Source organism: Lates calcarifer, linkage group LG9 (assembly GCF_001640805.2).
Source record: "Lates calcarifer isolate ASB-BC8 linkage group LG9, TLL_Latcal_v3, whole genome shotgun sequence".
NCBI classification, from domain to species: Eukaryota; Metazoa; Chordata; class Actinopteri; family Centropomidae; genus Lates; species Lates calcarifer.
Window position 1 is genome coordinate 393,041 of NC_066841.1, and position 23,011 is coordinate 416,051.

The window sequence follows — 23,011 nt, forward strand, 5'->3', positions numbered from 1 at the left end:
GTGTCTTCGTGGAGCACCCACAATTTCGTTGTACTTAACTGTACAGTGACAATAAAAGCCTATTCTATTCTATTCTATTCTATTCTACTCCACACCTGTAAGTCACTGCAGCCACGTGAGAAGTGGTCAAGTTACTTTTTAAAGATCCTTATCTCTGCTTTTCATTTTCTCATTACTGTTATTAGGGTAACACCTTACACTGTGGGATTATATGGTGAAACTAACGTTTTATAGATGTTCATAAAACAAACAAAAAACCCTTTGGTTAAATTATTTGACCACATATTTACTGATCAGGACTGCGGGGTTACATCTGGACATAAATCCATGTTTATTAACTGCAAACTCAATTAAAACTCTTCATTAATTATTCGTTGACATTTATATCCTTAGACTTCACGATTGAAACTATTTATTAATCACTTATTAACATTTATGATTACAGACTTGAGGACTAAAATCTTTTATTAATTAGTTATTAGCATTAATACCTGCAGACTTTATTCATCAATGATCTATAAACACAACTCTCATAGTCCAAGAAACTAGAATATGCATTTTTAAAAATATATATTTCGTTGATTAATTGATAAATAGTTAAAGGTGTTGAAATCGATTGTTAGTAGCAGCCCTGTTTGCACAGGTCTGACAAAGATGCTGCTCCTGCTCGTTGACAGCAACCGAGTACGCATGCCTGTTCTGATAAACGCTGTGATTGGTTATCGTTTGTGTCAGTCAAGGAGTTCGTCAACGTGACTGGTTGATGTGGTAGGAGGCGGGCCGGCCCTCAGCGGCAGCAGTACACACAGAGGAGCGGCGGAGTGCGGAGTGACGGGGCGTTATTTTTTACATGATTAAAACACTAAACGGGGACGAATACACGCACGGATCTATAGAAACATATCTTAAATACCCAGTCCGTCATGGAGTCCTATGACATTTTAGCTAACCAGCCGGTTGTGATTGATAATGTAAGTATGATGTCATTCATCCACACCCAAACCGAGGCCGCTGGCGGGGACCGTTGGCTAGCTGCTGTTAGCTGCGTTAACTATTGTGTTATAGCTAAAACATCGGTGACCGACCCCGGTCGCCCTAATTGAATCTGCATTAGGTACCTGCACTGCTTTATAGGGAAGGTCCCAGACAAAATGCTACCGGCTCCAGTTGCGAGTCATCGTAGCGGCGTCTCTTGACGTGTCCAGCCCCAAGCAGGCGGTGGCTAAACCGGCTAGCTAGTCTTCGGTCTGTCTGATCCTGAGCGTTAGCTGCAGCTGGATCATCACAGATCTCCACTGTATTAATGCTGATATGCTTAGCATAGCATGTTGAGCTGTCAACAAGGGTGTGAGAGTCATGCTGAGCTATTAGTCCTACAGGATACAGACTGTCTACGACTGTGTATGTAGCTAGTAATAAACAGTAGCTTTGCAATGCTTTACAGGACGTGCAGGTTCAAAAACAAAGCGCCCCCAAGTCTGTTATTTTTCCTGTTGTTCCCATTCTGCCTGTCTGTGAATGCTGCATTAGCGCTGCTCCTTACAGTTGGTGTTAGGGCTCAGGTCAGGTTGTAGCTGGATGAAGTTGGGGTTTGAAGAAGCACAAATTAATGCATCAGAAACACTGACTGCTAGGATTGTGTGCCATCCTTACTGGACAAAGTAGCTGTTGAGAGAGAGGGGATGTAGGGCACAGCGTTTTCTTCTAGCTGCTAGGCGGTGTCAGAGCATGAGTGTGTGACTGTTGGTGGCCTCTGGCTGTGTCTTATGACCTCCCTCTCTCTCAGACACACCACAGATTAAAGCTTTGCAGCTCTTAGTTCAACCTTAACCCTGTGAATGTCATATCTCTCTTTTCTTCAGGGTTCGGGGGTTATCAAGGCTGGTTTTGCAGGTGACCAGATCCCCAAATACTGCTTCCCGAACTAGTAAGTGTCCTCTTCCCACAGAACTCACATCACAAGGCTCTTATGTAATGTAAAGCTATAGGAGTTATTCGGCATTTCTGCTTGAAACAATCCACTCGACAATAAAAACAGAGCAGGAAACACACTGTCAAACTACAGAATAATAGTCTGTATTTCTGTGTGTGTGATACAGTGTGGGGCGTCCAAAGCATGTGCGCGTGATGGCAGGAGCCCTGGAGGGAGACCTCTTCATTGGACCCAAAGCAGAGGTAAAATACACACACAACCTGCTTTCTTCACATGCTCAACCAGCATCAGCACCAGAATCAAACACCTAGATAAAGCTGTGAAGTTGTGCTTCCAGCAGAGCTCACAATGTGTTAACCTTTATTCAGAAACACCAGTCTGTGATGCACTGGAACTTTTGAAGCTGTGCCAGTGACATTACCAAAGATATACAGCACATTTAAAGCTCGCTGGAGCTCTACCAGCACTCTCCTGCTTTAGACTGTAAAATATTCATAGAAAACCCAACAAGTTTGACCCAAATTATTGTGAGATTATCAGTATCAATCAAGATACAGAGCCAAAAATATCATGATATTTGCAACGTGCCAACAAAGGCAGGGAAGAGGAAGACTGCAGTTTTAGATAAACAATGTTGGATGTAAAATCTGTTTTTTTTTAGAATCACATTTGCACGCTGCACCACTGCATGACTGACCTGGACCTTTTCTCATCACTCCTGATCAGTACCAATGAGAACTAAAATCTTGTCAGCTGAGTCATCACAGATCCTCTCTCTGCATCTGTTGCTCACCTGAATGTTTATCTCTGCATTATTTTCTTTCCATTAATTGATTAATCCTTTTATATAACGTGATGAGATATATCTGTTATACCTGCATCCTGTGTCAAACAAAGTGAATTACTTCAGCTTCTAGATACAGGTGTCACTGGACTGAATGTGATAGGAAGCATATACATCATACAGGTGGTGGTAGGTGGGGGTGAGAAGGGGCCTACACAACAGTTTTGCCCCTGACAGATTAATCCGGCTGTGCTGCTGATGTGCAGTGTTTGGATTACACCAATCATAGAATTTATCACAGCATCCTAAAAGCTCAGTTTTCATCAGATCACATAACGTTCCTCTACGAGCCTTCAGGCAAACACTGGTCTCGATGTCATGTGAGTTTATTTCCACAGTGGCTCTCTTTGCCAGTCTACCATAAAACTGGTGGTTTGTTCAGGCAGCAGCTGTCGTATGTACACCTTCTTTCATCATCGCTGCAGTTTTTGAAGCATGTGACTCAAACACTTTGTCCACAGAGCATTACCAGGCCTTATGTTCAACAGAAGAAACTCACTCACAAGTTGGGAAGAAATGCAAATTCACAGACACTTAAAAAACACAAGCTGCTGTCAGTATTGATTTCCAGATTTCCACCTCACTAACATCCTGTGTCTCCTCTGTATTGATCAGGAGCACAGGGGCCTGTTGTCGGTTCGGTATCCGATGGAGCACGGGATCGTGAAGGACTGGAACGACATGGAGAGGATCTGGCAGTACGTTTACTCCAAGGAGCAGCTGCAGACTTTCTCCGAGGAGGTGAGCTCCGCTGCCTCCTGCTCAGTGATAATAAGGTCACCTGTTTCTGACACTTGAGCCTTAGTGATCCTGATCACGCCTCTGTGTTTCGCAGCATCCTGTCCTGTTGACTGAGGCTCCTCTCAACCCCAGCAAGAACAGGGAGAAGGCTGCAGAGGTTTTCTTTGAGACCTTCAACGTCCCGGCTCTCTTCATCTCCATGCAGGCTGTGCTCAGCTTGTAAGAACCCTCTGCTCTGTCTGTGTATTCACTAGTTTGATGTAGAAAAGAGAAATAACCACCCAGTATTCACTTTATGAAGTCCACTGTGATATCAGGGTGAGTCACATGACCGCTGACTAATCATTCAAGTGAGGCTGAGGCTGCTTGTGGTGAAGAATGTGTTAGTGCTGTTAAAAAGGCCAGTTGTCAACCACAGCATCTGTATGACAGTTAACTTACAGTCTTACAAAAACATGAGGAGGTGTAGGTGTGCAGTGGCTGCATGAAGACTGAAACCAGCCATAAAAATGTACTTTGTGTTGTTTTGGTTTAACTGGGTGCAAAGAATGAAGCCTGGAGTCTGTGTCAGCAGCTGAACCTGAGAGCACTGATTTAATACCAGATGCACCAGGTCTGACATCTCTGCACTGACTGCCTCACTGGAAGTTTGGAGCCAAATGGAGATTTTACCAAACATAAAACACTAGTGTAGGTCAGAGGAGGAGGATGGTGAAACAGTTGAAGCAGCAGGCGGAGACTGTTGACACTTCTTTGTTGTGACAGGCTCATGCAGGGTCACCAGTGCTGGTACCTGATGTTCCTTAGTGTCAGTGAGACATCGTGTGAGGACTGAAGAGAAACTCAACATTGTTTCTGACCTTTTGCATCACTTAGTAACTACAGTCCAACAGATCCCTCCAGACAGACGCTAGTTACATACATCCTGATTGTGTCGTCTGTTTCCTGCAGGTACGCCACAGGCCGCACCACCGGTGTTGTGCTGGATTCAGGGGACGGTGTGACCCACGTCGTGCCCATCTACGAGGGCTTTGCCATCCCACACTCCATCATGCGCGTGGACATTGCTGGAAGAGACGTCTCTCGGTACCTCCGCCTGCTGCTGCGCAAGGAAGGCTACAACTTCAACACCTCTGCAGAGTTTGAGGTCGTCCGCACCATCAAAGAGGTGAAGGGGGGGGGCAGGGCTGAAGTCATGTGAAAAATGAAATCTGTATAAGTTGGACTCGGTCTAATCAGATGTGTGTCTGACTTTGCAGAGAGCCTGTTATCTGTCTCTCAACCCCCAAAAGGACGAGACTTTAGAAACAGAGAAGGCTCAGTATGTTCTCCCTGATGGAAGCACTTTAAATGTGAGGCACAGATTCTGACAACATGTGAAATATTTTCCACATTTGTCTCTTCACATCCTGACCATTAACCCTGAAATCTTATTTTCAGATCGGGCCGGCCAGGTTCCGCGCTCCAGAGCTGCTCTTCAGACCCGACCTGATCGGGGACGAGAGCTCGGGGATCCACGAGGTCCTGGCCTACGCTATCCAGAAGTCTGACATGGACCTCCGACGCACACTATTCTCCACCATAGTATTGTGTGGGGGGTCGACATTGATCAAAGGTTGGTGGTCAGTGATGATGGGTCTGAATCGGAGCAGCTCACAGTGTGTTTCAGTCTTTCACCCACTCTCACTGAATCCATTTGTTTTTTGTAGGTTTTGGGGAGAGACTACTAACTGAAGTCAAGAAGCTTGCACCCAAAGACGTGAAGATCAAGGTGAGTCCAGACTGGAGCAGTGTTGCTCAGACTGACAGCTGCTGTGTAGTGATGTGTTTTTGTGACCTGTGTTTGCTCTTTCCATCCAGATCTCTGCTCCCCAGGAGAGGCTCTACTCCACATGGATTGGGTAAGAATTCACTCTGTTTTTAGTTGCTGTTACTTGGTCCAGGTCGAGCTAACTTTACCTTTGCAGTGCAGCTGACAGCCACACCTGTAGTTTTCTATGTAAAGTCTTCAAACTAAAGAAGATGTTGAAGTTACAGTGACATCAGAATCAGGTTTACAGAGGGACCTGAAGTATCTGTGTCAGTTATTTGTGGCTGAATTCGTCTCCAGTGTTGACACTAATTTTTCTCCGTAGCTTTGTGACCTCTGAGTTTATGATCTTCCTGTTCTTCCCTCCCGGCAGTGGCTCCATCCTGGCATCACTGGACACCTTCAAAAAGATGTGGGTGTCGAAGCGGGAATATGAAGAAGACAGAGCACGTGCCATCCACAGGAAGACGTTCTAGTCGGGGCCGGTGCCCTGCGAATGCCCCCAGAACTGCCCTCAAACCTCCCCCCATCATACTGTCGGAGACTCTCATACTCCTGCACCTGTCGTCTTCTAAACCACTGTCAGCCTACTGCTTTACCCCCCCCACCCCCCCACTCAGAGAAACACACACGTTTATGTGTGGTCGTTTCCGTATTTACCTCCTTTTTCATTCGCCTCCTCCTCTCCCCGTTCTTCCTGCTGTTGGGTGCCGTGACAGCACCCGTCACCACACCCCAAACATTCACATACAGAGGGGCGTCAGGGTATCTCAGAGGGCAACAATTAGCACTGTGGACTCTTACTGCAGGCCATGCTACTCTATTATTTAGTCCACATTGAAGTATTGTTATTGCTCTCTTGCCTACAAAGCCCTGCAAGGTGTAGAATATAATGAAATGTCAATAAACGTGAATGTTTTCCTTTTTTTTTTTTTTTTTTTTTTTGCTACTGTTGAAATTTTCATTCCAAACCGAAGATTTAGATTTTTATTTGATGTCCATTTTGTAGGTTTTTTTTGACTCGATTAGCTCGTACAGATAAAAGGTTTGAAGTGCTACAGCAGCGTATAGTGCTAGTGAGGTAAAGATAACCACTGTATTATATATCTGGCCTAAACTGCACAGTTATTATCTTAAAAGTTAAAGCGGTTAATTTATCATCCACCTGACCTGAAGTCACCTCTTATTCTTCTTCTTATCTGCTCTGTCGTTACCAATGAAACGTTTCTACATAAACATGACGTCACGTGTTTGTGTCAAAGAAAATGTGGTCGTTTTTTTGTTTTCTTTGTTTCAGCTGACGGGATTAAAACGAAGGGTAGGAAATGACTTGATTTTTTTTTCATTTGGTTCCATGTTTACAGCAGTTGAGATGCACACTTAAAGGAGAAATCCAGTATTTTTCAACTTGGGCTTTATTCTGGTAGTTTTGTGGCCACTCTGACTCTGAGTCCTGCTGCTTTTGTTCTCAGCATGAAAGAAAGTCGAGTGAGTCTCTGAAAGTTTTCCACATGAACTTTGGTTCATTCAAACACTCGTCAGAAAGAAAAGAGAAGTAGCCTCCTGGATTAGTTGCCTTATTTTCATTCGATCGACTAATGTTCAGACTCAGACACCTGTGTTTAGAAAGCTTTAGGAGGCTCGTGCTGTTTGCAGGTGTTAGCATGAGCCAGAGTCAGAGTAGAGTCTGAGAATAAGACCCAGGTTGAAAAACACTGGATTCAGTTCCTTTAAATGTTTTTGAGTGTAACACATATTCAGCTGATGTGATTAAAAAAAAAACCCTAGCTGTCCGATCTCCCCCCTCTCGTCTCTCTGAAGCTCTTTGCTTTATAAACTCTGCATGTCAGTTAATCGTGTACAGTTAAAAATCTCCACCATCAGCCACAGAGACGAGGCCGGGCTCTGGAGTCTGGATGGAAAAACACTGAGAGGCCACAGAAAGCCAACATGGCTGATGATTCGTTTTTGTATTATTCTTCTCCCTCCTCCCTCCTCCCCCTTCCCTCTCTGTGTACTAGTAAAAGTCTGGGTCTTATGATTTCCCTGCATCTCAGTGGCAGTGAAGGGGTCATGTCCTCACCTGTGTCCGCCTTACTCCGCCTGCGTCAGCGCCGGAGCGTCCATGTCGTCTGCTTTTGGGTGTTTTTAAAAAAAAAACGTTGAAAAAAAATTCTAAGGTTGTAAACTCATCAGCCTTGTGTACAGTGGAATGCTTTTCAAAAACAACAACCACCACAAAAACCATAGGATAACAGACTAAAAATGTACAAAACTGTTTATCAAGTGTTTGCTTTTACTTTTCGTAAATTCAATATAATAAATAAGTTAATGGCTGCTGCTCCAATGTCTCGTCATTGATTTATCAGGGGACCTGAACAGGAAGAGACTGAAACTAACTCACCTGAGTCTCCATCAGCCTTATTTTGATCTGACAAACACACAGACCACATCCACACACTCTGCTGAATATTTCCCAGAATTCTCTCTCTGGACTAACAATACATGTATTGATTGTCATATTTATTCACAGCCATGGCTTTCTTTCTGGTGTGTGTTTATTCTGTTCATATTTCACCTGGTTGAATGGTTTCATCTCATGCAGTATGTTTGCTCACCACCAGGTGTCAGTCTAACAGTGTGGATGAAGTGACTCAGGAACAAACAGCCTGTAGGTTTAACACAGTTGAGTAATAAATCCTCCTTCATGGAGGTTACATGTGTTTGTGCTGTTACACTGACAGGTGTTTGTATCATCACTGAGGTTAGGCTAACTAACAGCTGTGTATCGCTGCAGTGTCATTTGCTCCTGTTTAGTTTCCTCAGTAGAAACTATAATGTTGGATTTGCTGCCATGTTTAGTTCACTGTAAATAAGAATATACACCACACATCATTATTTTCTGTATCTAAAAAGTCAGACTCAGATTAATTACCCTGTTATTGTTCTGATTTTTAATAGAAATAAACATGAACATGTTGTTTTCCCTGTTTGATGAAGAAACTGCTTTTAAAAGACAGGAAGGTTCTTCACTGATGAAACACAAAGTCTGCAACAGTTCCACTGTTTGTATGGAAGATAAGATCAGTGATCAGATGAATATCAGCATCCCTGAGAAATGGTAAGCAGGGCCAACAGGAGGAGGAGGAGGACGGCTGAAGTGAAGATGTGAGAGGAGGAAGTCAGCAGGTGGGGAGACACAACACTGAGGAAGTGGTTTAATCAGCCTCCTCTGTCGCTTTCTGCTCTCTGACCGTGAAATATTGAACAAACACAGATATTTAGCAGACTGCTGACAAGCTACTGGAGATGTTTCTGGCACAATGACACAAATCAACTATGCCCTCTCATCTTCTCTCTGGAGATGTACCCTTGAAATCCAGCAGCAGTGGGAAACAGTGTGTGTGTGTGTGTGTGTGTGTGCAACATCCAACATCCAGTCTCACACTGTAAGTTCACTGTCTGAATCAGGTTCTCTTCCCCTTACATTTAAATCCCAGTAAGTGTTCCTGATTGTTACAGCAGCACAGTGTAAATCACAGGCTGTTTTATAAAGTGTGACCACGAGTCGTCCTCCTGTAAACACCAAGGTTTTCTTCTGCTGAGCCAAGAGTCTCCTTGGGACTTTTAATCTCCAGTAAGACTGAGTGAAAAAGAAAAAGCTTCAGCAGCACTTCACAGCTGGAGCTGGTTTCAGAGTAGATGCTGAAACCATTTGTTAACTTTTACATCTGATAAAGAAAAGCAGGAGCACGACTCAGGATAGCAGCAGATGTAAAAGTGAAGAGTCTAACAGATAAAGTACAAAAGGTCAGACTGAGGCTGTGAAGAACAGACAACACACTGCACAGAGACAAACCAGCAGACAGCAAGTGGGAACAGACCAGTTTATATCTGAGGAGCTAATGAGGGGATGGAGAACAGGTGAGGAGGAGGAGGAGGAGGTGATGCTGCAGGAAAGGTGGTGAGAGGACGAGGATTTTCCACAACCTGGCAACCCACAAGTTGTTCTTCTTAGTGTCTTATGACTGCTCTGTAAAGACAGTGGCACCCAGCTGCCTGCTGTGAAGTTCTGTCTCGTCACTGCTCAGAAGTTCTTCATCCTTCCTGTTCAGCTGATTCAAATTGCTTCTCTGATTACAACCGCAAATCAGGATGAAGCCTGTTGGTGGTCTGTTGTCTCCCATTATATACAGTCTGACATTAGCGCCGTGTAATTACCTCTGTGTGTGTGTGTGTGTAACATATCGTGAGTTAATGTGAGCACCCTCTCAGCCTCTCTATGCATGAGAGGAGAAATCCCTGAGCTCTCTGACGTGTGAAGTGGCCTCAGGCCGAGCCGCTGATTGAATCCCGGCCTCCGGCTGCAAACCCACTTCCTGTTCTGTCACCACACAGACTCAATTACCTGTCACTCTAATGAACTCTGCTGTGTCACTGCAAAGGTGCCCCTGAACTTCATATGTGGTGTTTCCAGGCAGAGCAGCACATCACAGCAGCGTCCACACACTGCATCAACACAGGGACGAACAAACAGCTACGAAACATGACAGATGATTTTTACACTTTACTGTCTTTGACCTGCTTTCTTGCTGAGAGTTACACGAGAAGATTGATCCCACTCTTATCCATATGTGAAGCTACAGCCAGCAGCTGGTTAGCTTAGCTTAGCATAAAGACTGGAAACAGGGGCAAACAGCTAGCCTAGCTCTGTCCAGCTCAGTATGTGTTAAAACAACAGGTTGTGGTTTCAGTGAACTGTGGAACTGGAGCAAACAGGTCAGGACACAGGCGGTCAGTCAGGCAGACAAAACAGGCAGGGAGAAGGCAAAGACAAGGTGTAGGTTCAGAAAAAAACAGAAGATCCAACACCAGGGACAAGACAAGGGAGACAATCACACAGAAGACACTGAGATGTGAGTGTAGTCAAAATAATCTCCTTTCCTAACCACTTGAAGGCCACCACGCGAAGGAGAATTGGTGATGAATTTAGAACCAACTTTATTTATAACACATGGAAGACACACAGTGACAGACTCAGTGCTGCTCATGTCTGACCTTTGTATAGTTTGTTAAGCAGAGAAAAAACATTTCTTTAGAGGGTGGAAGGATTTTCAGAAGTTTCTGATCATGTCACAAACATAAAACACATTCGTGGATCTGACACAGTGAAACTGTGACAGTGTGTCGTTTTAAACGCTGCTGCAAGGCATCATGGGACGTCATTCTTTCTCCTTTGGAAAAGGAAGGTCCAGTGTCTCCTCTGCTAAAGGAGATAAGGTAAGAAGCAGTGAAGCCTCAGTGTACACTGTTCAGAGTGAGTCAGAATGGACACATCAATGAGAAATAAACCAGGATTTCCCTTTAAAACACAGCTGAAGAGTTTGTCTTTCACCACAGATGACTTCACGCTGCGTCTACTGTGTTTCACAGATTTAAACAAATGTAGTTCATTCTGTCTCATCTCATCATGACACATGAGGACTCCCCAGCTCAGCTGCTGGTTATACAACAACACAAAGAGATGAACTCAGAGAAGCTGTAAGAGAAAAGAAAACAGCACAACATCCAGCACATCAGCTGGCCAGGCGTCTTCCCTCCGCACGCCGAGACGAACTGGAAGGACAAAATACATTCAGATCGACGCCTCGGTCTGATTTCCTATGGGGGGGGGGGGGGTCCTGTCCAGCAGTGACCCAGCTCATCTTCCCTCCCCTCATCCCTCTAAACCTCAATTATAGAGGCTTACTGTGCCCTGAGGAAACACTGCAGCAGACTGGCCAGCAACCATCTCTACAGGAAATCCCAGAGAATGAGTGTGTGTGTGTGTGTGTGTGTGTGTGATGAGGAACGCCACTTTGTCATTTGTCTTATTTCAGCTGCAGTGTGTGTGTGTGTGTGTGTGTGTGTGTGTGTGTGTGTGTGTGGAAGATGCTGCAGAAATCCCTGTGATTTAACTTGACAAGTGCACAGAGATAAGATAAGATTTTTCCCACCAGCTGTTCGAGTCCCCAACAACAGGGCTGCTGGAGGAGGGGGGGGGGGGCAGAGGCAGCTCACACAATGCACCAGCAGACAGTTTGACACTGTGCACAACTACACAAGAGGGAGGGGGTGAGGACAGGAGGGGAGGATGAGCCTGGAGAACACAGCAGCCCTGAACTGCAGAGGGATTTGCTGGGCTTTCGCATGGATGACTCACTTTGCATACATTAGCATTAGTTTGATTTCTAAAAAGAATAAACAGAGAACAGAGGAAATTTAACAGGTGGAGGATTTTATTTCAAAAGAGAAGAATCAGACAAAGACTGGAGTTAAAAAGTGACGCTGCCAGAGAGAGAGAGAGAGAGAGAGAGAGAGAGAGAGAGAGAGAGAGAGAGAGAGAGAGAGAGAGAGAGACGAGAGAGAGAGAGAGAGAGAGAAATTCGTCCTCTTTCATGTTTCCGCTTGTGGCCGAGCGATAAAATGGGAAGCACTGCCACCACCACCCTATACCCTGTTTCCTTGGTTACCTGTGATGGCACACACACACACACACACACACACACACTCACACTGAGTGAAGGAGCATTTCAACAGGCTGCCATGAAATGAGCTGGACTAAGTTTTGTGAGAGCAGCACTGACACACCAGTTCAGTCAGTCAACTCTAAAACTGTTTGCAAAGTCCAGTTCGACCTACAGGATCAAGCATCTCTGGACGTCTTCACTGCAGAAACAGATCTGCACCAGGGCTCCAAAACCCCGAACGGAAGCGGTTCAAGTACCAGAACTCATTTGGTTGAAAACAGTTTGTTCTCACTCGTCAATGAATCAGTGAGACATTTGATTCGAGGAATTGTGGGATTCCAGGCAACGAGGAACTTCCAAACTGAGCACAAAGTCTCATTAACTGTGGGAAAACGTTGTCAGCTGTTTTTTGACTTGTTTGCAAACAGGCAGACTGCTCTGTAGGTGTTGACTCGCCCACAGCAACAAGAGACAAGACCGTTCATTTGTGGGTCTTTGTTCAGCTGATGCTGCAGACTTCTCCTCGATCTGGACTCAAGAACTCGATGTGTAAAAATGTGAGAATCAACATCCACAGTGATAACGTGAAACAATGCTGTCACATCGACAGTATTTACTCTCACATTAAACATCCACTTGTACCAAGTGTGCAGAAAACTCCCACTCCATTATGCCTGTTTGTACTAAGTAATCACCCTATATATTGTTTGCACTTACACAATTCAAACACACACACCAGGATATAAACACCAGCAGTGAAATTCATCTAATGAACCACCACTTAACTGGGCGGTCACTGAGCAGGGAACTGTTTACTGAGGCTTTTATTCACTGCTCACCACACTTAACCACAACTCTCATACCGGTGAGTCCAAACACAGATCACACGAGCATGAACACGGACCTTTGACCTGGAACATTTACTGGAGTCCTGTCCTTTTCAGCTGGGTGTTTCTGTGTGCCTGCTGACATCTCTCTCCACCACAGTGAGGGCTGTGGATTCAGGCCTCATTTCTAACAGGTCATGGTGTGAAGGGATCTTTTCAGAGTCAGGAGCAACAGGAGGAACAACAGTGACTCTGAAAACACCTATGGCATGAGAGTGATGTTGTTTTCAGTAGAAATAAACACAACACTAACACACCATGACCATATGTTGTGGCTAATGTGTTGTGTGACTGGAGGAGACGTCCTCCTGTGAGGTCTTTATTCGTCCAGCTCTGACTCCTCTCTGCGTGGCGTCAGCTGCCTGAGCTGAGACAAATGAGCTGTTTGGAAACTAATTTGTCGCGTGTTGACATCAGTGCTCAGCTGAGGGCGCAGACCAGAGTCAACACTGCTCCGTCTGCACTGGTTAGGGCGCCTGCAGAGAGCCAGTTTGTCACCTGCAGATTTGAAGTCTGGCCCCTGACGGCCGTCACCGACCTGCTCAGCAGGACGACTGGCATTCATCAGGAAACTGCTGACGGATCACGATGAAGAAAATAATCTGACCGAGTTGGTGTGTTGCTGTTCCTGATTCCTTCAAACCTTCACTTGGACTCTGATGAACTGATTAATGTTGGTGGTCAAAGGTCAAAGGTCAACTCAAGAATTCACACCCTTATTAAGCTACAGCTGGGCTGGTTGGTGGAGACACACAACCACTCCGCTGTGGTCACAAAGCAAGAAACAGTTTGAACCAGAAACCCAGAGCTCAAGGTTTTGTTGACTGATGTAGTAGAAATAATGACGACTCAGTTTGAACCCTCTCTCTCTCCACTGAGTCAAAGCCCATCCAAGGTTGACTGTAGTAGTAGTTGTAGTATTATTACTGCTCACTTTTTCAGGCTTTTCAGCCACACACAATGACGGCTGAATCACACTCATGATAAATGAGCAAATTCCATTTCCTGGTGAAAACTGCTGCGTGCCCTTAAAAGCCCGTGAAAACCTGCTACACGAACCTTGAGTTCAAGGTCATTGTGTAAAATATAGATCTCCACAGTGTCTCTGATAATACTCTTCTTGTAAATGGTGCATTTATAAATCCAATACCTGGAAATGAGCTCTTTCATCCCATCATTACCCTGTAAAGCTCTACCAGACACAGCCTTATGTCAAGCCTGGCATCCATCTGCTGTGGCTGCCCTAAGGAGACCTCTGTCATCAGCTGACACAGCTGGAGATCTGAGCCGCTCCGTATGCTACAGGCAGCCAGCCTATGTCTGCTATAGTGTGACCACATACAGGGAAGCAGCAGTGGTGGAGAGGTAGATTGTTGGTCCAAGGCTGATGTCGAGTAATGACAGCTGTGACTGCGAGGACACACACTGTGAAATAAAAACCACTCACCACAACAACAAGGATCACACACACACACACACACACACACACACAGAGTGTCTGTACAGTACATTTCCCAGTGTGTCGTTGTGTTGGGGCTCTGCACATGGATCATCCCCAAGGTGTAATTTCCACTGCTGACGGGCTAGAATATCTCCCTCATTTTCAGAATCATATTTTCGTCGTCCTCCTCAAGAAACCATGTCCTCACAGTGATATTATGGTTTGTGAGATGTAGCTCAGGCTACGTATTGTAAGAAAGACGAAAGTTAAACAACCAGTACTTTGTGAGTGCAGGAGGTTTCGTGATGAACAAGGAGACATGAAACATGAGGCAAAGCACCACAAACAACTGAGCAGCTGAGAGTCTGTCCACCACACGTGAGGCAGAACAGTCTGAAGAGTGAGAGGAGAGCCGGGGTCTTTGTACTGGCCTCTGATTGGTGATGAGGTGCAGGTGTGGAGATCATTCAGGTGTGTGACGCTGGGCCACGCCCTCAACACACACACAGGAGGAGACGGGAGAAAACACAAGGAAAGCATGGGTCATGAGGAGGATCCGATAACAACGCTTCGCCTTCCAACAAGCCCACATATGAGATCAAATTCAGGTTAAAAATTATTTTCATCATGTTTTTTGTCTGAGGTGGAATATTTAGTCATTTATGGATAAATAATTTGTGCGTGTGTATGTGTGTGTGTGTTAACACTGTGCACCACAACACAGAACTACACAACACGAAAACTACATTTTTCACACTTGTTTTAATGACGAGGCCACAATGAACTGACAAACTAGACAGAGATTTCAGCAAAGGAGAAAAGGCTTGAAACTCATTGAATCTTACATTAGTTAAAGATAAACTCCCTGACAGTGCCCAGTGTCCCAGATTTCCCTCCGAGCCCACAGAGGATCATTTTATCCAAAAATTAAAAAGTAAAATGGAAAATTCAACACAATTAAAAGAAGAGAGTCAAGTATAGATAATTATTAAAAGAAATACTGAAACTGAAAATGGAATCCAAGTGTTCAAATGACCTTTGGATGGTGTGAAATGACAATAAGTTGACATTTGTGATGTCAATAGAAAAAAAAGGAAATTGCAAATGGAAAGTCAACTCATTTTTGAACATGTTGCTTTTAAAACCAGTGAGCTGATGCCGAGACACCGAGGGCACCGCTGAACACTTCAACAAACAGAAATCAGGGACTGTAGCGAATGCTGAAAACGTCTCTTGGTCTGTTTCCTGTTGGGTCTGACAGCTGCTACAAAATGCACTGAGACCTCAGTACTTTAAACATTCCTACAAAGTTTCATCTCATTCAGAAAAAGTAAGGCTGAGTGGCATCAATAACAACTACATCTCTCATACACGTCACTGTATTTATAACTCAGCCACTGAAACCAGGAGAAAGTCCGTTCAGATTCAGTCTAAATTCTCTTTTTCTAAAAGCACTCGTCCAGTGGTTTATAATGAAAGTAGTAGTTTATGAGTTATATAATACATTAATGTTTAGCAGCCTCGTTTACCTCCACTGTATTTAAGTCAAGCACTGCTTATCTCCACCACAAAATGCTCACTAAGGCATGCTTATCAACAGTGTTAACTATCATAATGATCATTTACATATAAAACACGAGTATGTCAGCGAGCTGTCTCCATTTCCTCTGCTAGAACAGTCTATCACATTCATTCCTTTTCAGTTTATGGTCCTTTAAATCAGTTTCTTCCTCATCTTTGACCTTTTGCTAATCCCCACTCGCCAACAGTGATCTACACACAACTCTTATTAAAGAGAATATGAAGAGTTTGGCTGGCCATGTCTTTCTGTTTTTCTTTCCAAAACCAAAAATACACAAGCAGAAAATGTAAAGAGTGAACAACGCTGCGTGTTCATCTGCTTTTATGCTAGCTGCAGATGTTAGCACACATAGCTAACTAAAATCTAATTTGTAATATAGACTACTGTCAGGCTGTAGCCTTTAGCTTTAGCTTCTAGAGCGACTTAGTTAGAAAGGTAACTGATGAGTTCAGGTAAATCACGTGTTGTTTAACATGTTGAATGTTATGAGCAATAAAATGCTACACTTCTTCTTTACAGCAGTCCATGTTGTTTCAGACTTAAAGCACGTGACATCAGTAACACACTGTTCTAGAATGCAACTGACATAGCAACAGTAACTAAGGGGGCGGGGCTTAGCAAAAGGCCAGTTCTACCATCTCGTCTGTTTTCCCTTCGGAGCTCCGTCTCTCTCTCAGTCCATTTACAAGATTTTGCTTCTCACATTCTGGACCTGAAGCTACATGAGCGGTTTCGTCTCTTGCTGTCAGTTCAGCTGGGTGAAATAAGCTGCTCCCACTCTGTCAGGAAAGTTATGGAAATGAAGTAAAGTTGTGTTTGACTTGCTCAGAGATCTCAGCTGTTTGTGTCTCACACACTGCTCCAGCTTTCGTTTGCCTCCCGAACACACACAGTTTGATGGTGCTCGCTGTTAGGTGTTAGCTGGTATAGTTTTTGCTGGTAATGCTGAGCTGATCTCAGGTCTGGGCGAGGGAACGCACACTGATCCCATCCTGTTGAGGGAGGTGGCCTTCGTCATGCCCTCGCTGCCCACAGTGGACAGAGGGAAGCTCTCGTAGCTCTCTGCCGCCCGGTTGCCGCACTGGCAGCGCTGCAGCGTGGCCTTCAGCTCCCTCTGGAAGTTGCTGTTGAGGAAGCCGTACACCACGGGGTTGATGCAGGTGGAGGCCATCGCCGTCAGGTGGCAGGCGGAGAAGACGGCGTCGTGCTGGCAGTCGGGCAGGGCCTGGTGGTGCCAGTCGAACAGTGTGTTGAAGACATTCAGCGGCAGCCAGCACAGAGCGAAGGCGATGACGATGGCCAACAGCATGACGTTAATCCTCTGGGCTCCCCGAGTCCTCCTGCTGCGCTCCAGCATGTCCCTGCACAACACAGCATGACGCCTATTGTCAGACAATCCACTGTGAAATATCACACCAAACCTAAGGCAGAACTATGACAATGTAATATATAAATAGAGAGCCCCAAATACTCTGATTCAAGAACACAAACATGCTGTCGCACAATGGATGGCAAAAGCTTGTGCTGTTAAGAGACTGGAGAGTGAAGCTGTGTCGACCTGCGTCGTCTCAGGCGTAGGAAGATCCTGAGGTAGCAGAGGAGAACCAGCAGGAGAGGCAGGCAGTACTGGAAGAGCAGCAAAGAGGTCGTGTAGGCAAGACGATGCTTATCTGACGGCCACAGCTCCATACAGATCAGGTGGTCCCTTAGACAGGAAGGACAGGAGGGAACATGTAACATTAACCACGCTATCTCAGTGAGCAGCTCTTTGGTTGCAGTTTCAACATGGACGAGAGCTAAAATAAAATAAAATATCGACCTGTAGTGACAGTAATAATACATATTTATGGTTCTGTTTAGGTTCAGGTACAGGTAGGTGCTCTTTACACCTGCCACCCACCCCAACATACCTCCTCCTCACAACACTGCTTCTGTTGGTGAAGGTAGTACTTCATCCAAAAACATGCTTCCAATTCAAATACACGAGTTTGAAAGCTGTGCTCATGTACACATCTATGTAAGAAATCTACTCAGACTCAGTGGAGTACAGCTGAGATCTGAACCCATCTGGTCCAGGTGAAGGATTCTTCTCTGACAATATTTGTAATTTTTAAAAAAAGTTTGAACAATTAGTTAGTTAAACTAAAAGCTACAGCTGTCTGCTCTGTGTATCTGTGCTGCCTAAACATCATCCTCTCTGTCCGACTGTCTGAGCCAGATTTAATAACTTCATAAAAAGAACTTATTAATTAGCTTTGGTGAAATGAAAGACCAACACAAACTGTGGCACCGTATGAAACTTTGAGTCAGCTCTGCTCAGGTGAGGAAATAACTCGTCATTCTTCCAAGTGAATCTGTCAACACTTTCAAAAATAGTGAATGTTTTGGTTCACAGTGAACTGGAGTTTTATTAAGCGTCACATTCACAGCTTCAATTTTTAATGAATCTGTATCAGTCCAGTCACGTCTGATGGAGCCAGAAGGAACATTTACATATGGAATACGTCTGAATGACATCGTTTTAACAGACAGATGAAGGCTGAAATGTTCTGTGTTCCAGGACTAAAAATGTCCACAGACGCACGTCACATAAAGGCTCATCTGAAGTCAGGAGCTTCTCCAGTTAAAAGATGTTGTTCTCTCAAATCAAGGTTCCCACAGCCTCTGAAGGCACCGCAGCCACAGAGCAGCAAACGCAGTGAGGCGTAAAAATACCAGTGTGATCCCTGAATATTGTATAAGGAGGAGTGACGACGAGGAAACAATGAATTAATTGTTCTTCAGCCGAGTGCTTTGATGCACCAGAGGGATTAAGTTCCCAATCAGGCAGATAATACACTGAACATGTAATTAGCATTCACACATGCTCATGTCAGTGTGCATTTCTGATTAGAGAAATAAAGAAATGTCCACTCTGGAAAAAGACTCTTAACAGAGTTTTTTCAGCACTTTGTTGTGTTCAGCTGCTGATAAGGAGGGTGATCTTATTTTCTTTTCATTAATGTTGTTGCTTTTCTTATTTAGCATTAATTGTTACCTGGCTGCCCCGTTGATGCCTGAGGAATATTAATTTATTTCATCACTGTGTTTATTATCAGCCACTCAGCCTCTGAGAACGTCTTCATGCCTAAATTGTGAAATGCAAATTCAAAGGTCTGTTCAGGTCGTCTGCTTTTTGGGTTGCACCTAATTATCTTCAGTGTCCTTCAGATTGACTCTCTCTCTCTCTCTCTCTCTTTTTATTTTTCTATTTATTTGGCATCTTCACCTTCAGGCAGCAGAGTCCAGAGGTGGAACAGAGGGGGGCTGGGATTCGTCTTAATCCTCAGTCTAGCAGGACAGGGTCACTTCTCTGAGATGAATGAACTTCTGCAGGTGTGCTTTAGGTCGTTCTTCATCAGGTTTGTTTCAGATTCAGGCCAGCTCTCCAGACTGGTGAAGACCTGGTGTCTGTATTCATGTGCCTCTGCTAAGCTAAAGCTATCTGAGCAGGAGGAAATGTAAAGGCAATTTCATGCATCATTACAACTACATCTAAGGAAATTACTGCATATGTGTTTCTGCTGGTGTTATGGGAGGAAGAAAACAGGGCCTGAGGGCAAACATGAGGCCACCACCCACGTCTCTGTATGACTGTGTGTGAGGTTTGGTGATGTAGTGGTTACTCACAGGACTAGTTTGTGCACTGCTGTTGTAGCTGGCGAGCTAACGGCTAACGTGCTAGCCAGCCAGGGACATGCTGGCTCTAGTCGATCACAACAGCTCTCCAAGGTTCGTCCTAGTTCCTCCACCTGACATTTTGTTCTCATTGCATTTCATTCAAAAACTTTTAATTAGAGAGAGGAAGTTTCTGAGCTAATGAGTTTCCTAACAAGGTGCAGCGCAGCCAAAGGTCAGACTGTCATCAGTGTGGCTTCAGGTCAGCCCCACGAAGCCGTATTCATTGTTGACGTGGCGGGGGCTTGATCCTGATGCTGTACGACACACCTGTACACCAAATATTCTGGCTCACCTGAAGGGGTTGGCGGGCAGGCTGATGTTCTGGAAGGGGTCATTAGTGAGGATGTTGAAGGAGAGGAAGGGCAGAGAGATGAAGCAGGCGACCAGCCACGTCAGCCCCACAGCCAGGTACGAGTGTCCGGCGGCGGGGGACCAGCCGGTGGGGTGGAGGATCAGCTGGTGGCGCTCCAGAGCGATCAGCACCAAGGAGAAGATGGAAACTGTCACTGACATGCACTGAACAAAGGGAGTCACCTGCACAGGTAAAAGAAACAAACAAGCAAACTTTTAGTAGAAACTCAAACTGAAATTAAAATCAATTTAGGAATTCAGTCAGTTTCTAACTGTTTGGGCTGAAATGGATAAGCATTACTGTGTGTGTGTGTGTGTGTGTGAGTGTGTGTGTGTGTGAGTGTGTGTGTGTATGGCGCCCTGACCTTACACAGGGCCTCTCCCAGCACCCAGCGGTCCATCAGTGTGTAAATGACGGTCACAGGCAGACACACCACACACATCAGGATGTCAGAGCAGGACAGGTTGGCGATCAGGATGTTGGTGACGTTGCGCAACTCCTGTTGCCGGGCGATGATGAACACCAGGCCGGCGTTACCTAGCAACCCGATGGCTATGACAGCGCTGTACGCCACGATCAAGAACGTGGCCCCCCCTACCGAGGGCGGGCACTGAGAGGTGTCTACCCAATCAGAGGCCTCCCACACACCGAGGAGGCTGCTGTCGTTGGACATGGCGAGGGGAGGAGAAGGAGGGGAGGGGGTGATGAAGGGCGGCGGTGCGTCAGGGGTCAGAGTTCACCGGGACCAGAGCCCAGAGGCTACTACTGAACTTCTTTAAATGAGAGTGTACAGTCTGATCAAAGCAGAGATGACAGGGTGAGGAGCAGACTGCAGGTGATACACACTGCTCAGGATTCTTTTTCCTTCACTGTCAGCATCCCGGGTGGATCAGCTCAGCATCGATGTTTCCCTGCAAAAGACAGAAAACAACAATGCAGAGAATCATGAAAAGAGGTGAAGAGCTCTCAGTGGACAGCTGAGACAGTTAGAGGTGAGAAGACGAAGCAGAAGTGGAGGATTAACACGTCCTGTTAGCAGGATGTGTGTCTTACATGTCCTCCTCACCCCAGCACTCATTAACATACACCACTGTTGGTTTAATGCTACATCACAGTCCAGTTCACCGGGGACAGACAGACAGACTGAGACTGTGTGTCTGCTGAAATCATCACAGAGCGAGAGCGCTCACTTTTCAATAGAAAACCTCAAACCACGCCTGAGAGAATCACTTACTTCAACACCACTGAACATTCACACTGTCTGCTGGACAGACAAAAGACCCACAACACCAAAAATACACCACACTCCTCTAACTCCCCTCATGAGTTTAGATAAAAACAACCTTTAATGAACATCATTCCCCATAGGACCTGGATGATCTGTGGTTAGTTCATGTGTCTGTAATAACAGCCGGACATCTGAAGACTGAACACTGCAGATGTTTTCAGACAGCACAGGTTACAGCTGGAGCTGGAGCTGTGTACTGAGAAATCCATGGAGCTGTCCGTGGTGCTGAAGGAGCAGACAGATCTGTGATCACATCCTTTGTTTGCATCTCATCCAGCACCTTGTTGAAGTCCTCAGAGATTGTGGTCCATGTTGACCTGATAGCGTCACACAGCTGCTGCGTGGTGGTGGGTTGAGATCTTCAAGAAACCAGTTAGAGATGATTCGATCTTTGGGACACGGTACACTGTCCGCACTGTGTGAGTCTGTGTGAACTGTAGTGTCGTGCACTCAGAGATGACTTTCTTATCAGCTGGAAGCAGTCCAGCCATGCAGAGTGGTGTCACCCTCGTGATCAAAGATCACTGCTGCCTGTACTGCTCCTATAGGATCTGTGCGTTGGCTGTGTTTGCTCTGGATCATCAACATATCACCTGCAGTAAAATCCCAAATGACTGAACTCTCATTCGTTACAGTGTAAAACTAAACTCCATTTAATTTACCACACACACACACATTAGGTATAAAATCATGTAAGCATACTAACTCTCATGTTTCTCATTAACATTGACATACAGATGTGTGTGTGTTAATAAAGCACAGACAGTGTGTTCCTCTGAGTGACTTTCAGCTCTTAGTCAGCTGTTTAATTAAGATACAGCTTATTAACAGACAGCTTCTCCTCTCCACCTCACCCCACTACATCCACTGATTACACACCTTCATCAAGCCCTCACTCACATTAGCATATCCATACATGCACATGGATGCGATGGGTTGACAGCTGTCCATTCACTCTGCCAGCCTCCCTCTCTGGGGAGCTCAGTCTGTCTCTCCCTCCCTCTCTGTCTCTTTCTCCTCTGACAGCCTTCATGGGCCCTGAGGGACGGAGCTGCCAAAGAATGAGACACACTCGCAGGTGTTACTGCACATCCACACTGACTCACTCACGCCAACCACCCGCTTGTGATAACACTCATCAAAAAGCTCGCTATCTCCCGCCCCTGTCTCTCTCTGCACAAACATGCACACAAATTCACGCCTGTTTGAGATGTGTGTTCACCTGAATGAGCAGACCCAAACAGGACAGCAATCACACAGGTGTTTCAAAGACACACCCTGAAAACAGACACATCTGTAACTGCGTTTACACAAGACATTTGAAGCAGAAAACCGGCGACAGTAGTGAAGACGTGAAGATGCTTAATAAGAGAGGAGCGGCAGGGTCGACCCTGCTGCAGTGACGCCTTGTTTCATCACTGAACACACCTGGTTGACAGGTGTGTGTCAGCGAATGTGGAAGAGAATATGTTACCAATAAGCAGCGAGGTTTGTCACCCAGAGGCGGCGGGCGCTGGGGTGAAATGGCCGCCCCGACGCATCAAATGTGACCAGACTGATAATATCAAACACACTGTTGACACTGAACTCCTGATGTGAGGACGGGATTCTGACTGAGACAAACAGCAGCACTGATCTGACACATTAATTCAAAACAGCTCTCAAGGACATTCAAGAACATCCTGTTTTGCTACAAAGCCAGAATCTGTTAATTTGTTTTCCTGCCTGGGCATCATGCTTCAACCTCCATATTATATAATGGTCTCATTATGTAAGAGCAGAAACTGTACATGTTGGCCAAGCACTGTATTTCTTGCAATTCCACGACTGAGTTAAATCTGTTTTCACCAGGGTTATTAGGAGACGTGGTATAAGACATGAATTAGTATAGACATGGAGGAGGG

The 23,011-nt window shown here is 45.3% G+C and overlaps 2 protein-coding genes across 2 annotated transcripts; one reads left to right on the forward strand and one right to left on the reverse strand.

Moving 5' to 3' along the window:
- Positions 1-773: 773 nt before the first annotated feature.
- On the forward strand, positions 774-7,665 carry actr1b (actin related protein 1B). Its single transcript, XM_018694768.2, has 11 exons — positions 774-971; positions 1,863-1,927; positions 2,100-2,175; positions 3,393-3,518; positions 3,613-3,737; positions 4,470-4,686; positions 4,778-4,870; positions 4,959-5,133; positions 5,228-5,289; positions 5,379-5,419; positions 5,702-7,665. Exons 1-11 carry the CDS (start codon positions 924-926, stop codon positions 5,802-5,804), a joined length of 1,131 nt encoding a protein of 376 aa, XP_018550284.1. The 5' UTR covers positions 774-923; the 3' UTR covers positions 5,805-7,665.
- A 7,257-nt stretch (positions 7,666-14,922) lies between these two features.
- Positions 14,923-20,727, reverse strand: npy8ar (neuropeptide Y receptor Y8a). Its single transcript, XM_018694757.2, has 4 exons — positions 20,184-20,727; positions 19,760-20,001; positions 17,306-17,452; positions 14,923-17,108 (listed from the first exon to the last, which is right to left on the reverse strand). Exons 1-4 carry the CDS (start codon positions 20,490-20,492, stop codon positions 16,658-16,660), a joined length of 1,149 nt encoding a protein of 382 aa, XP_018550273.1. The 5' UTR covers positions 20,493-20,727; the 3' UTR covers positions 14,923-16,657.
- Positions 20,728-23,011: the final 2,284 nt, after the last annotated feature.